Source organism: Electrona antarctica (genome assembly GCF_951216825.1).
Source record: "Electrona antarctica genome assembly, chromosome: 12".
NCBI classification, from domain to species: Eukaryota; Metazoa; Chordata; class Actinopteri; order Myctophiformes; family Myctophidae; genus Electrona; species Electrona antarctica.
This window is the reverse complement of record NC_136793.1, coordinates 34909085-34923896: the sequence shown is the minus strand read 5'-3', so window position 1 is coordinate 34923896 and position 14812 is coordinate 34909085. Positions and strand designations below refer to the sequence as shown.

General features: G+C 41.2%; 1 protein-coding gene across 3 annotated transcripts in view; it reads right to left on the bottom strand.

Moving 5' to 3' along the window:
* Positions 1 to 14812, bottom strand: part of araf (A-Raf proto-oncogene, serine/threonine kinase) — a 20521-nt gene extending 5709 nt beyond the window's left edge. The window contains exons 1-15 of one of the 3 annotated variants that reach the window (XM_079516605.1): positions 14681 to 14812; positions 11629 to 11845; positions 11140 to 11243; positions 9336 to 9438; positions 7713 to 7873; positions 5823 to 5927; positions 5359 to 5503; positions 5218 to 5245; positions 4970 to 5097; positions 4552 to 4754; positions 3895 to 4071; positions 3365 to 3411; positions 2797 to 2915; positions 999 to 1130; positions 202 to 336 (exon numbers count right to left, since the gene is read on the bottom strand). In XM_079516605.1, the coding sequence (XP_079372731.1) occupies positions 202 to 336; positions 999 to 1130; positions 2797 to 2915; positions 3365 to 3411; positions 3895 to 4071; positions 4552 to 4754; positions 4970 to 5097; positions 5218 to 5245; positions 5359 to 5503; positions 5823 to 5927; positions 7713 to 7873; positions 9336 to 9438; positions 11140 to 11243; positions 11629 to 11739 (1698 nt within the window). In that variant the 5' untranslated portion in view covers positions 11740 to 11845; positions 14681 to 14812. Of the gene's footprint in view, positions 1 to 201; positions 337 to 998; positions 1131 to 2796; positions 2916 to 3364; positions 3412 to 3894; positions 4072 to 4551; positions 4755 to 4966; positions 5098 to 5217; positions 5246 to 5358; positions 5504 to 5822; positions 5928 to 7712; positions 7874 to 9335; positions 9439 to 11139; positions 11244 to 11628; positions 11846 to 14680 lie in introns of all 3 variants that reach the window. The other 2 variants (XM_079516604.1, XM_079516606.1) reach the window with 2 other exon arrangements.

The following is a 14812-nucleotide window of genomic DNA, read 5'->3' as shown; positions in this document are numbered from 1 at the left end:
GTTTAGTTCATTCACATAATAATGGACAACATATATTTAGAGATGAGTTGACTTTAAAGGACATTTTTAGAGGAGATGAGTTCAAAGGAAATATTTCTTAAAGCAGCAATCCATTCTATGTAGAGTATGTTGACTGCAACACATGACAAGTAAACCACATTCGCTGTGGGTATGCCTTTTCTGCATTTATGCTGCCCTCACCTGAGGAAAGAGGGGTCTCTCGTCACGTTTGAACTTCAGGCAATCGACAATGAGCCTTTTCATTGATTTGGGTGAGGTACTATACAGCTTACTAAGATCTGGAGACAAGTAGCCCCGGCCAACCATGAAGATGATCTGAAATGAAACGTGTGTCAATATACACAGTGCAAGAGAGGATACAGTATTACAGTTGCTACATTTCTATGAGTAGTGCCAATGACAATCATTCCATTCCAACTCCTTCTTAGCAACTCTCTTCTGAGATGGTGATAAAAAACTTCTGTTGTCATTTTAAGGTGTGAACTACTGACTTTTGTGTGCAACCCAGACAATGTTTTATTTTTTTTTCCTGATTTTGTATCAGACATGCGGCATGCCCCACTTCTATATGTTTTTTTTAATTAACCTTTTCATTATTTTATTTTTTAATGAAAAATAAAAAATAAAAAATAATTGAATGCTTGTCTGCCGACATGTTTACAACAGGGGAGGCTCATTACAGTGCATAATGTGTGCGAGACACAGCAGCATAACATCAAGCCAGGAGGATGATGTATGTGTTGTACACGCAGATTCAGGTGACATCAGAACCCTGCATCAACCCTCTGCTTTATTTTGATAGTGACAGTGAGACCGGAAAGGTTGACAGAGGGAATGACACACAGTAAACCGGCCGAGTTGAACTCCGTGACACCGACTATAACACCCCCCCCCCCCCCCCCCCCCCCCTGCCATTAGCATACGTGATAAAGGCTCCTTTGGAATTTTTGTTATGCAACCTTGATAAATCTTCTGACCTGGTCTCTGTTGTTGATGCTGGAGTAAGGCAGGGTCCCAGACATCAGCTCAAACAGCACTACTCCATAGCCATACACATCAGACTGAAAAGTATAAGGGTTATTATCCTGCATTCGGATCACCTCGGGAGCCTGAAATGCACAAATACCACCAGATCAGTTGAAAAACTTTTACATTACATCTAGCCATTCATAAAATTACTTGAACCTCAGCATCCATATTCTTCGCATGGTGACGTGTTGTGAGCTTGTAGAGCAGCTATTTTCGGCGAAGAGAGGCAAAGAGATTTGTGGTAGATCGAAAAAAGAGCGCATCTAGTACAGTGCAACTCAGGTCCGTTTTACTAACTATAGAGGGTCTAAAGGGCCGGGAAGCAATTTAACGCCTATAGTTCATTTTCAATGAGACCTGCGTTTTTTTCTGTACGCGCGGAGCAGTCAAGGGGCAACAACGCAAGGGTATTTACATGGCTACTGTCCGGGAAATTGTCGCGTGCGTGCTCATTTCGTGCACACACCCGCGACTCAACAGACCTGGATTCGGTTTAGCTTTTTCTTTTACGCTTTTTTTTTTACCTCTTGAGCAGACCTGGCAGATCCAGGCAACAACGTGTGCATTAATCGCTGCCCGTTTGAAAGGACCGTAAGTGGTTAAAGTGAGTGAAACAGTAGAATAAGTTTCAATTTGCTTATTAACAACTGATTTGAACCTATAATGAAGAGCACAGGTATTCCTAAAAGGCATTTTCCTCAACAGCTGGTCAATATATTTTACATTGACAGGCATCGACACCAGCGGTTGCCCGACTGCCCGTGGCAGGTAAATCAAACTTTCAGGCAGCTGGAGTTTGCTTTGGAGTTGTCCCACCGGGCACGTGCACAATGGAGTGGGGACGCAACCATCTTTAGTTCGCTATAAGCACAACATGATATATCAGTCTAAACACCTGAACGTGGCCAGATCGCTTGGTCCTGCACACACACACACACACACACACACACACACACACACACACACACACACACACACACACACACACACACACACACACACACACACACACACACACACACACACACACACACACACACACACACACACACACACACACACACACACACACACACACACACACACACACACACACACAATTTCACTCTATGGGCAGGCGCATGTGTGAGATGAGCATGGCTACATCCCACCCACGATATTTTTTAAAAAAAAACACCCGCAGATATTTAATGCACGTGCTGCGGTTCCCTACTAGTTCTTAACCAACATGTGAAAATGCAAGAATGCAGCAAGCAGCTTATAAAGCCTTTCTTTATGTCAGATTCAAAACAGCAATGCCAATACCTACTGGTAACGGTCAAACTTAGCATGCAACATATTATAACTCTAGGTTAGCATGTGTCAAGTTAGCCGAACGTAAACCCTTGAATTCCAGTCGGTGGACTTAATAACAGCGCTTTGTCAAATGATGAGAAAGTAAGTGTCTTGTGGTCTTTGGCATACTGATGGCATCTGTGGCATCACTGTTGCTATACTTAAAAATATGAAATGGCAAGTGTGACCGGTGAACCCATAGTCATATTCATACTGTATATATTTGGCATAAATAGTCTTTTTGCGCAGCCACAGAATTCACGAGTAGAAAGTAAGTGTTAAATTGCCCGGTAATTCAAATTTTACTTATCATTTTATAATGGACAATTTACTTTGCGGGCAAGACCTGTGGGCAAGTAGAACATGTCCTGTCAACACCTGTCACATTGGCATAAAAATTAAAACTCTCACCATCCAGAGAATAGATCCACTTGGCTGTTCTACTTGCTGTGAACCACTCCATCGAGATTTTACAGTAGCCAAACCAAAGTCACCTATCTTCACCGTCCAGCCCTCATGGAGAAAGATGTCTAGCAGCAGTGCTAAGGAAAAGTATTCTCTAGAAATCTCCAAAAAAGGTTAATGACAACTAAAAGCATCAGAAATTGTTACAGGAGGCTAATGCACATGTCAAATATATCTGTATATATGATGGCACCACTCTAAAAGACGTGTGCAGGATTTTATTATATAAAACGATAAGGGAACTGCAAAAAATAAAAAGAATCTGCTTCATGTTTGTGGTTACAAACCCTGTGCAGTAACTTACACAATGAATCAAAATATTTAACTTTTCTGTATTGTTATAACTGGCCCCCAAACTCATGATGGCTGATTTGACATGCGAGACAGAAAGTAACCCAACGTCTCCAAAATGTAGTTACTGTACTTAGGCTTCTGCAAGCTGCTAACTTAACTAACTCATTTATCAACTAACTTATTTATGTCAATGTTAAATACATTCTGGAAAAAAGGATACTGTTCGATTTCAGATCTCGATGAATTATGTTCTTGGCATGAAGATAACTGTAAGGGAAACAAATGAGGCCACAGCAACAGATTAGATGAACAAAATTATGAAGTTCAAAGTTAAATGCTGTTAGTCTTAAATCTTGTTATATCACTTGCATTTGCGTACGTGGCTAGCTGGAATTGGTACCGACATTAAGATAGGTCTGAGTATTCCTAATTTCTGTATTTGAACGTGAACTGAAACAGCAAGCATCTCAGATTTACCAAAGTGACAATTAAAATGTATGCCTTACAAAGTGCAGTAAAACTGGCATAATGGGTTTAAAAGCATTTAAACTTTTCAGCAAAATGAGATATCGGCATATATATAAGTGACATTACACAAAGGCTAAGTTGACCTTTGGGATACACAAATAAGTCAGTGTGTCCAAAAACGCAGTTACTGCACTTTGGCTTTGTACTTTACACAGTAAGCTGCAATGTGTGCATGTTTAGCATTCTTGTGAACTGAGACAGCATCTAAAGTGTAGGACTTACTCCATGCCTTGTGCTGTCTGGCGGGCCACATCAATACGCCGCATGGTTTCAAACTTGGTCTCGCTGACGTGCAGATGGCGGTACAGGCTACTGCCCTCGCACCACTGGGTGATGATGGCAAAGTTGGGCTTTGTCATGAAGCCCATGAACAGCAGAATGTTGACATGGCGCGTTTTCCTGTGGCGGAGGGTTGAGAGTGGTTTAAGTTGGGTTCGTGGAGAGAGGTTTATATGCAATGCTAGTAACATTGCAAATAATAATCAGGGATCCCATTGCTGAAAATACTTGGGGACAAAACACCAAACTTCCATAGAAAAGCAGCACATTTGCATGCCTGCTGTATTAACAATTCAGAATCAGATGATGCAGGCAGAGTTTGACTGCGACTGTAGGTCACAGTTTACTATGAAAACCCACATCTCCCGTCAGTCAGTCACGCCTTGTGACACGCTCCATATATGGCCAATACATAATTAATTCTATATGTCACACTTGCAAATGAACCAAGTTGGTACAACACATGGATCTCCATATATGAAGATCACGACGCTGACCTCATCAAACCCTGGATTGGATTAGTTATGACGTTACCACACGTCGTACGGTCTAAATGGGTTAAGATGGTGGAAAAAAACATTGAAGGCAGGAGCAACTCACCGTAAGACCTGCATTTCATTTTTGAAGGCTTGCAGCTGCTCTGGTGTGGGGTCAGTCACCTTGAGGATCTTGATGGCGACGTCTCCATGCCACTTGCCTTTGAAGACGGTTCCAAAGGAGCCAGCGCCTATCCTCTTCTGAATGGTGACCTCTCGCGAGTGGACCTCCCAGTAGTAGCTTGAGTCTCTGTAACCACCGCGGTGCTGTAATGCAGACACACACCTATGTTGATCACTCTCACCTGTTTGGACAAGGCCCTTTTTATTGGCCCCAGCCTCAGTCTTTTATTTTTCTTTAATTTACTATGATTCGTTTGTTTTTTGATCTTTGTAATGCATTTTTAACATAATATGTATTTTGGTCAGTGCCATAAAAAGATTAGTATAATCAATGGCAAGCTTGTCCTACGACGTACCACCTTCTTTTTGTCGTCAGATGAGGAGGATTTCCGTTCCTTATGTTCTGAGGGCGATTTAGGTGGCCTCCTGCCTGGGGAGCCTAGGGAGGATGGAGGGCTGGTGGAGGGTTTCGGTGAGGGCTCTGGACCTGTGGGAATAAAAGGTAGTGGAACAAAATGAGAAAGGAATGTGTGTGTATTACAAGCATTTCAAAAGGAGCACTATGAGAGAAGGATGCATTGTAGGATTTAGTTAAATGATTTCATACCCATTGTATTGTTGAATTTTAGTGCTTCCTGGGGGTAGAAAAGAAATGCAGAGAAATATATGATAAGTTTTGCTGGACTTCCACTGTACATTTAAGAGTAATGTTGATAAAGTGCAGTCACGTTATGTTTTACCAACAGACCTCTATGATGCTAACACCAGCAGAGTCCACAGTGCTGATCATATGAACATTAGGCGTGGAGGTGGAGCGATGCCTCTGTAGGGACTGGCACTCTCCACCTGGCATGGGGAAATGGAAGGCTGAGGTTGGGGACAGGAGTCCCATCCTGAGGGTACACAAGACCGGATTAGATAAAAGTGTTTTTCTGGGTATCCTATCATGTTTTTCTTTGTATCCTATCATGTAGCCTACCAAGAGGGCCAGGTTTTTAATCCAACCAACCATGACATACACTGGTTGATTTCACAAATTTGGGAATTTGGGGAGGGAGACCAATAAAATAAATAATGTTCTTTAGTCATTCCCCCTGTGAAGCTTGATTTAATATAATTGGTGCATTTCAAAGTCAACCTCAAAGAGACTAGGACTATACTGCTGTCTTATAGAATGTGAATCACGTAGTTCAGTGTTGAACAGGAGCTTACCCAGCAGGATCTGGGGTTAAGGCTATGTCACTCTGCGATATCACGGAATTATCTGGCAATAGAACGGATATCTGGGGGTATTCATCTTGACAGGCGAGGGCCACCCTGATCACAACACACATACGACACACATATGAGAAGGGAAAGGGGACAATGTGACACAATTACATGGCATGACAGACCTGATAAGACGAGGGTCAAATGACGATGGGAAGTGGACCAATGCAACGATTCTTTTTTTAGACTGATTTTGTCTGCTATACCAGTCACTTTAGACTTTTTCTGGTACACTGAAATTGTGATCTACGATTTTTAGGGATGGGTATTTTTACAGCATGGGAACCAAGGGGTCAGACATCGAGAACAGTGTTTTTATGCATGTCTCCCAAATGTGTGTCCATGGGTAATTATGTCCATCAATCTACCCACGTCTCATCTCGCAAACAAATACACAGATCAGCGCCAAATGGAATTCAATACCCAAATATGTTTCATATTTTGTTAATATATTTTTTGTGTGGAGTTTTCTACATTTTGTGAATTTACAATCTCAGATTCACCGTTGCTCCATATTTTGGCAAGACTGAGGTCATCAATAGGACAGAGAACCACAGGAAAGTCTTGTGGTGGTGGCACTGGCTCAAGATGTAGAGTGGGCAATCTTGGAAGATGATCAATAACCAGCTCCTTGTGGCTTTGTATCAAAGTATCTTTGAAAAAGAAAAACCCTAACTCTATACCCCCAGTACGATATATAAAAGGTGCTATATAAATACACCATTTGCCATTTTGGGGTGTCCTAGTTGTCTCTTCATTAGCTACAGTTTGAGGAAAGTATTTGATTAAAAGCTAAAGGGAAACTTAACTGGGATCAGAATACAAAGATGTGTTTCCCTGTGACTTTGCGGGGGCCAGCAACATTTGATATTAAATCCAACAGGATGATGTTAACGTTAATATCACTGGACCAAGTACGGTGGTTCAGCTGTCACTACTATGGCTACAAATCGGGCGGATGTAGCCGAGTGAGTAGAGAGGTCGCCTGGGAATCAGAACGTCACTGTTCTCTGTGTCGAAGCTTGCCTGAGCAAGACACTTGGGCCCCCTTTACACGACAACGGCTTTCATAGCGACCGGGCATGCACACTGCAGCGTTTTTAATCATCGCTGTGTCTGGTGTAGCCTCGGTACCCAGGCTTTTATTTTCATTTGGCTCAAAAATGGAAAAAACTGTGGAAACGCTTTGGAAATTCTGGCATACAGGAAGCCCACTTCCTTGTATTTCGTTAACCAATAACAGTGCAGAGGCGTTTCGGTCCAAATTTGGTGACGTCAGTGTTCTCCACTGTTTTCTACCGGGTAGGTGGGGGGCGGGCCCTCAGATCGGTGAACAAATAGGATCTACCGCATTTTTTGTGCCAGCACCGGCCCCTCTAGACCAGAAATCACACAGGCTAGGCCAGGCTAACCTGACTCCGCCAGATGGGGCAGCAGAGAGTACACTGGGTTCCCCCCTCCTGCTCCCATCTGGGAACTCTCAGGCAGACTTGATGCCCGGCCACAAAACGGCCTGGCCAATCAGCAGCAGCTAGAGGCGGGATAGCTACTACATACTCTCTGCTGCCCCATCTGGCGGAGTCAGGTTAATCTGGTGTAGTCAGGTCAGGTGCATCTGGTGTAAATACTGAATAAAAATTGACAACGCAACAGCACTTTCAACAGCCGTTTTCTATGGAGTCCGTTGTCGTGTAAAAGTGGCCTTAACCCCTAACTGCTCCCCAAGGCGCTGCCTGGTTCTTCTGATGGATTAAATGCAGAGAACACATTTCACTGTATATGCAAACATGATTAATTTGATTAGCATTAGAGTGTATTAAACTTCAAACTCACGTTTTATATTTTGATATGGTGTCCATGTCTACGCAGACAGTGGGCACCTTGCTGCTGCAGTGCTGGTGAAACTTGTAGCCACATGTCTGACATCTGAAGCCGTTAAACAGGAACTTGTGGCAGAAGTCACAGTAGGCCAGTTTGAAGAAGGTTTTCCGTACCTGTGCAGATGAATAAGGTCACGATGAACCCTTGTTGAACTAAAACATTTAATATAACAATAATGATACACTGTTTACCACTGTACTGCTGCCGTTACTGTATATACAGACCCTTTTCACAGTAAAAACATCCCCATAAAACACTAGAGAAGCTAATATTAATTAACTTGTGGGAGTTTTATTTAGGTGTCAAGAGCCCCTCTCTGAGTGATTATAAACACAACCTGTCTCAAGAAATCACAAAACCGCCATGAAATTTGCCTCGTGCATTGGAAGGAGATCCAGGTGGTAAAACTTCCTGTGGCTTGAGCGAGGAGGGAGTGAAGCTAGGTAGATTACTGAGTGTTCAGAACTTAGAGCTGGAAGTATAGAATGATTTTGTCTTTGTTTGGCATTGGTAGGTCTTGCAGACGCTAAATTATTAAGGAACAATTTTCTTTTTGTTTTGATTATGCTGCAGCCTTTACTGTGTCAACATGGACAGATAAAGGTAACTTCATGCTTCAACACTTCAATGAAACACACCCACAATTAATGTTATCACTGCATTTACAGAACTACAATAGCTAAAGTAAACATAACATCATCAATAGTCATAGAAACCAACTGGAAAATATTTATTTTCTAAATTCCTGGAAACACATTGTGGAAGAACAATTTCAAAACGGTTTCAAGTGAGGTAATTGTGAATGATCAATTATGAATTAGATTATACAATTTGATAAATGGACATATAGGCCTGCATAATTCTTGCTCAAATTAATTAAGATCACTTTTTTCTTACATAAATGTTTTTTAGAAAAAAATTATAACATTTATTGCACTTTTAGAGTAGAGTAACAAATACGATGCCTGCTCTCTAGACAGGGTTTTAAACTGATAACATAACATAACTTAAAGGGCTTGACTTAACACAGTTTAGCACTGGACTTAAACTTACAGTAAGTTTCTAGTAACAATTCTAACTTCTCTTTCTAAAGTCTCTTTTCCTCTTATTATTGTATAGCAATTCATCAAAAAGATTGACTTGAATGAAAAAAATATATATAGTTACACTATTTGAATAATGAAAATAAATATGGCATGTTTCTTGTCCAAGAACACAAGCCTATGGACATTTTAAAGCCTTCTAGCATGGAATTCTCCTTTAAGCCTTAATTTGTTTTATTGTACTACTTGTCGCACGTCAGAAATAGCAGCTCTACAAGCTCACAATGTGCTGCCTGTGACACATGTTAATTATGCTAATTTGGGCATCTGACACCGCCATAATGACCTTTCAACTAACATGAGATGTGCAAGTTCTTAACCAATATAAGGGCTAAATATATTAAATAGATATATACATAAGATAGATATAGACATAAATAGACATCATTTGTAATTAAAATGAATTGCAACATTTGTGAAGTTCTCATTTGTGAATCTTCACAATGGAAACAGAGCTATTGGTGCTACTTACAAAATTGTGCATAGTGAGAGGGACATCATCAAGGACTTCAACCAGAAGTTCTTCTCCTACAAGAGGGGTGATGTCAGTATTCCAATCTGTCAGTCTCTTCCGACTGTGAACAGAACAAACACCACCAAAAAGTGAGCAAAGGTTTCCTACAAGTGTTAGAAATGTAACAGTGGCTTGGCAAAAGGACTGTATCACACATTATTATAGTGTGATGGTCTGAAGAATTATGTGATTTTAAACTGCAAAAAGGATAGTGGATCAACAAGAGGTGATATTTTTATTACTATTCATATACTATATAAATGTGACCAGAAGGATGTCACAAAACATACGTATAGAGCTGGGCGATATACATAATTATCATGATTATTTTGACCAAATACCTTAATGGTAAATGTCTGCATTTAATAGTGTAATTTTGATTCTATTCTTTCCAACCCTTCAAAGCACTTTACAATGTACTTCACATTCACATTCATTCACCATACCAATGGCGGAGGAAACCATGAAAGGCACCAACCTGCTCATCAGGAGCAGGTAGGTATTTAGGGTCTTGCTAAAGGACACTTACACAAACCTACACATAGCTAGGAGGAGCCTGGAGCCCTATACTTTTACTCTGATACTCTCTCTACTGGCTGATACAATCTGCCAGTCCAATCACTGTGTTTGTATAGAATGACCTGGGTGTCGGTGGGTGTGTTCATCTGTAAGTGTAATTTTGATTCTATTCTTTCCAACCCTTCAAAGCACTTTACAATGTACTTCACATTCACTCACCATACCAATGGCGGAGGAAACCATGAAAGGCACCAACCTGCTCATCAGGAGCAGGTAGGGATTTAGGGTCTTGCTAAAGGACACATAGCTAGGAGGAGCCTGGAGCCCTATACTTTTACTCTGATACTCTCTACTGGCTGATACAATCTGCCAGTCCAATCACTGTGATTGTATAGAATGACCTGGGTGTCGGTGGGTGTGTTCATCTGTAAAAATGTATAAGCACTCATGTGTTTCAACTGCCATGTTCATGCACAATAATGAAGATTATGCCTTTTCAGACGTCACAGCTAATACACCAGATGTTGTTATTGTTGATGAGGACAGTAGAGAAGTGACCATTTTGGAAGTGGCATGTACATTTGACCACGGTTTGGAAGAGGCATTCCTTACCAAGGTGCTTAAGTACCAACGTCTTAAGGATGCTATTATACAGCTTGGTTACAAATGTAAACTGCTTGTGTTCATATTTGGAAGCCTCTGTAATGTCCATAAATCAGTTGTGAGAGGCCTGTAGATTGCAGGAATGCCCAAGCCAAGAGCTAAGGCATTGGCAAAATTCTGTTCAGTGTCTGCGATAATTGGCAGTTGCCATATATGGAGGAGGCGATGCTTCCTGTACCCGTGATCTCTATCCTGAAGCACTTGTCTGTGTGTGTGTGTGTGTGTGTGTGTGTGTGTGTGTGTGTGTGTGTGTGTGTGTGTGTGTGTGTGTTGCGCACGCGGGCCTGCATGTTGTGTAGAGAATTTGGGGGGGGCACATATACCACTAGGTCTGAAAGAAATTGTAGGGGAAACACAAACACACAACGGCTGTGCACCACATTTTCTGTAGTTAACTCAATGAACTGTATTGTATGATATTTAGAAGCTCAGATGAATACCCAGCCGAGTGACTCAAAACAATTGCTTGCAGCATCCAATTGAACTTCAATGTAGGCGATGTGGAATGCAACCTACTGCCCCTATATAGAGTGGGAGAGCATTCAAATGACAATGATGCAAACTCATCAGCCAGTCTTACCCGTCTAGGAGGCGATACACAGCACAGCAGTCCTGATTTAGGCCTCTCACTTTTAGAGCTTTATCGAGACTCTCATACACAGTCTGTCCTGCACGAACATTCAGCTGGGGAATGGAGAGACAATATTTGAACAACTGTGACTTTGAGATGACATTTGGTGGCCAACTACATGAAGATAGGAGCAAGTAGTGCATGCATTCCAAATTCTGATTAGGCGAAGAGACAATATGATCATAACATGGGTTAAAGTAGGAACTGAATCCAAAATAGTACCCAGGTGTAGGCCTGTCACAATTATTACATTTTATTACAATTATTTGAAATAATCACACTTATTATTTGTATAATCGTCATAATTATTTAGTCATATTTATTATATATATAAAGGTCTTTGGCTGTTAACCAAACAGTTAGATAATTCTAGTAGACGACTAAACCTGATCCTGATCAAAATCCAACTTTGCAAAACGTAGCCATGCAGACCCTTACCACAGTCTTCTGTTTGTTAGGGAGGTAGGCTCGGATGGTACCCCCACCTCTGGGCACATCCTCTGGGCTGGTCTCTCCCGAGGAGGAGCACGAAGAGGAGGTGGAGGACATGTTGAGGGCAGGAGGAGCTGACGGGAAGGCAGCACTAAAGACGTCAACCACAGAAGATCTTCATGCGCAAGGGCCTTATGAGAGATAGTCCTTTACCTAGAAGAACCTAACAGCACAGAATTCAGTTGGATGTTAATGGATTGAATACACAGGAACACAATGCACAGGACAAAAATGCACAATGGTAACAAGCCCCTACACAAAAAAAACAATCATTGTAAATCGTACCTCTGTACTAATAGCAAACTGTTAATAAAGTATTCAATGAAATCAATAAAAAAGATAAGGTGGTTTGGAAATGTATCATAAGGTGATATAGGGGCGGCGGTGGCTCAGGCGTAGAGCTTCCGGATGGTAACCGCAAGGTCGCCAGTTCGAACCCGGGCTCCCCCAGAGTTAGTGTCGAAGTGTCCTTGAGCAAGACACTGAACCCCTAATTGCTCCTGATGTGCTGGTTGGTATCTTGCATGGTTTCCGCTACCATCAGTGTATGAATGTGTGTGTGAATGGGCGAATGTAATGCACAATCTATGTAAAGCGCCTTGGATAAAGGCGCTATATAAATGTACCATTTACCATTTACCATTTACCATTTACGTGCTACACAAACAAAGCTTCTGAACTCTGGGGTCCTAGAATACAGCTTATAATAATAATAATAATGCCACCAACAGCAATCAAAAAAGTCAACCAAAGAACAAGATTCCTATACAGGATGTCCTCACTCGTCAACAAAAACACCTTGAAGACACTAACAGGAGCCCTTGTACAAGGTTTCTTCGACAATGCATGCACCTCTTGGTACCACAGCACCTCAAATGCCCTTAAAACAAGGCTCCTGGAATGGCTTAGGGTTGACGACAGACTAGAGTACAGCATCTTGCAATGGGTCTGGTCTACAGTTGTCCTGATACCATTTTTTTCAGACTCAGAATTTTTTGTACTCACCGATACAGAGTACCGATACGAGTACTTTTTTTTTGTTGAGTAACGACTTATTTTACACCCTTTTTCTCATAGATGCAGATGGATCTCCGACCTAAACTTCTCAAATGTCATTTATACTTGTAGATCGGCTGTTTTTGACGATTTGCTGCAGTGTTGGGTCAGACTTGCTCCCATTGCATTCGTTCAGCCTAGTGTCAATTTGATGTTTTGGTACTCGGGTCAAAGTATCGGAGTACTTGAGGGTGGTAACGGCCCGAGTAAGGTATCGGAACAACTCGGTCCACAAGATTCGCTACACCACCAATACACCAATACTTCCTTAATGTCAACGAAGTCCACAACCAAAACACCAGAGGGAGTTCAACAAACCATGTGCAAGCCGGATTCAGCACAAACAAGGGACTAAATACATTTTGCTCCTATGCCACCAAAATGGAGAACTCCCTACCAACAGTCATTAAGACATGTGAATCCCTTGACTGCTTCAAACCCGCTCTCAAAAGGCACCTACAGACAGCTGCAATTCAAAACTGGCCCCCGTATAAAAGTCTGAGTCCCCCCTCACACCCTTTTCCCCTCACTGTATATTATCTTTTCCCTTTTTACCTCCTTTGATGGTTTCCTGTTTTTTGTTATATAGAAGTGTATATTTGTAGTGTACATCTCTAAATGTTCTGATGAATTGAAAATGGTGGACCCTATTGTAAACAAGTGTAATGCTTTATGGTGTCGTCCACTGTTAACAGTTTATGTATTGAGTTGTGCTTGAAATGTACGTATTCTGCATAGTGCATACTGTTAATAATTAAATTAGTCAATCAATCAAACCACTACCACACAGTTGCTATTTCTAATCTAAAACCAATCCATATATACATGTGCATGACAATATCAATTATTTCCCAATGTTATTTTAGCAAGCTTTGTAACAGTAACTTTTAGCTTTATAACAGCCTACCTGTATAGTATCAGGGTTTAAATAAGTAAATGTAAACTGACAAGATATTAGTACATCTGCTATAATATAATCAAGTATGTTAAAATGACTGCAATGATCGTATCAAAGAGTCGGTGCATATATGTATGCGTAAGGATGTACACGTCGAATAGTTGCACTTGAGGAAACAAAACAAATACTACTAGCACACACATCAAAAGTATTTGCCAGGCGTTAATGTTAGAATTCAATTCAGCCTTTGAAAGTGAAATATGCAAACTACTCGTATACTTGCGCTGGTTAGCTTAGCATGGGATTTGACTGCTTAGCAATATGACATTTCGAAATTTTGGAGGCCATGTTTGAGTATTCCAGTGAGAAGACTTCTGCTAATAGTTACACAGACAGTTTAATGGAGTGCCACTGTACCACCATATTGGCTACGATGCACTATTTTTGTACTGTGTTGCAATTACTGTCTAGTTTGGCAAACTCGAGTGAAGATGTTGCTCGCTGGGTAACTGAATGCAGAGTACAGTATGGGGATAGGGGATTAGTAGCTAACTCTGTGGCTAGCTAGCCAGAGCTTGAAAGCTAAATCCCTAGAATGAACATACAGGATGGATCAGTGACGTCAAAAATAATCGTAAACTTGTATAGCCTGTTAGCTTCATGAGGTGCCGATATGTACAGTAATAGCTATAAACAAGTGTCGCTGGACGAAAACATGACAAAGATAACACTTTTTCATTTCAAACGTATCATTTTATTTTTTCGCACTTTCGGTTTAGCGCTTTGTCGTGACATCAGTGACGAATCCTTGGTAACTTAATTCTATGCTATGCTACGCTAGCCAGCTCTCATTAGCCAATTTGAGGGGTTGACCAATGCGTCAGTTTGTTTGCCACTTGTAATGTCTGTTTACAGTCGCAATAATTACTTGATAGAATGGGAAAAACACTACAGCAAATCGGACAATACCGATTACAAATATATATGCAAAATCAAGTACCAATGAACTGTTAAAAAGAGTTTATCTCCAAGATAAAGCCTTACCTGGAGCAGCCATCTTGAATTCTCTCAATCTGAAGTCAGATCTGTCAAGAATTTCTGGGAAAGCGGAAAACCTCAGTGATGCACATCCCTCATTGGATTATTTCCACAGCTATTGCCTCTCATTGGTCAACA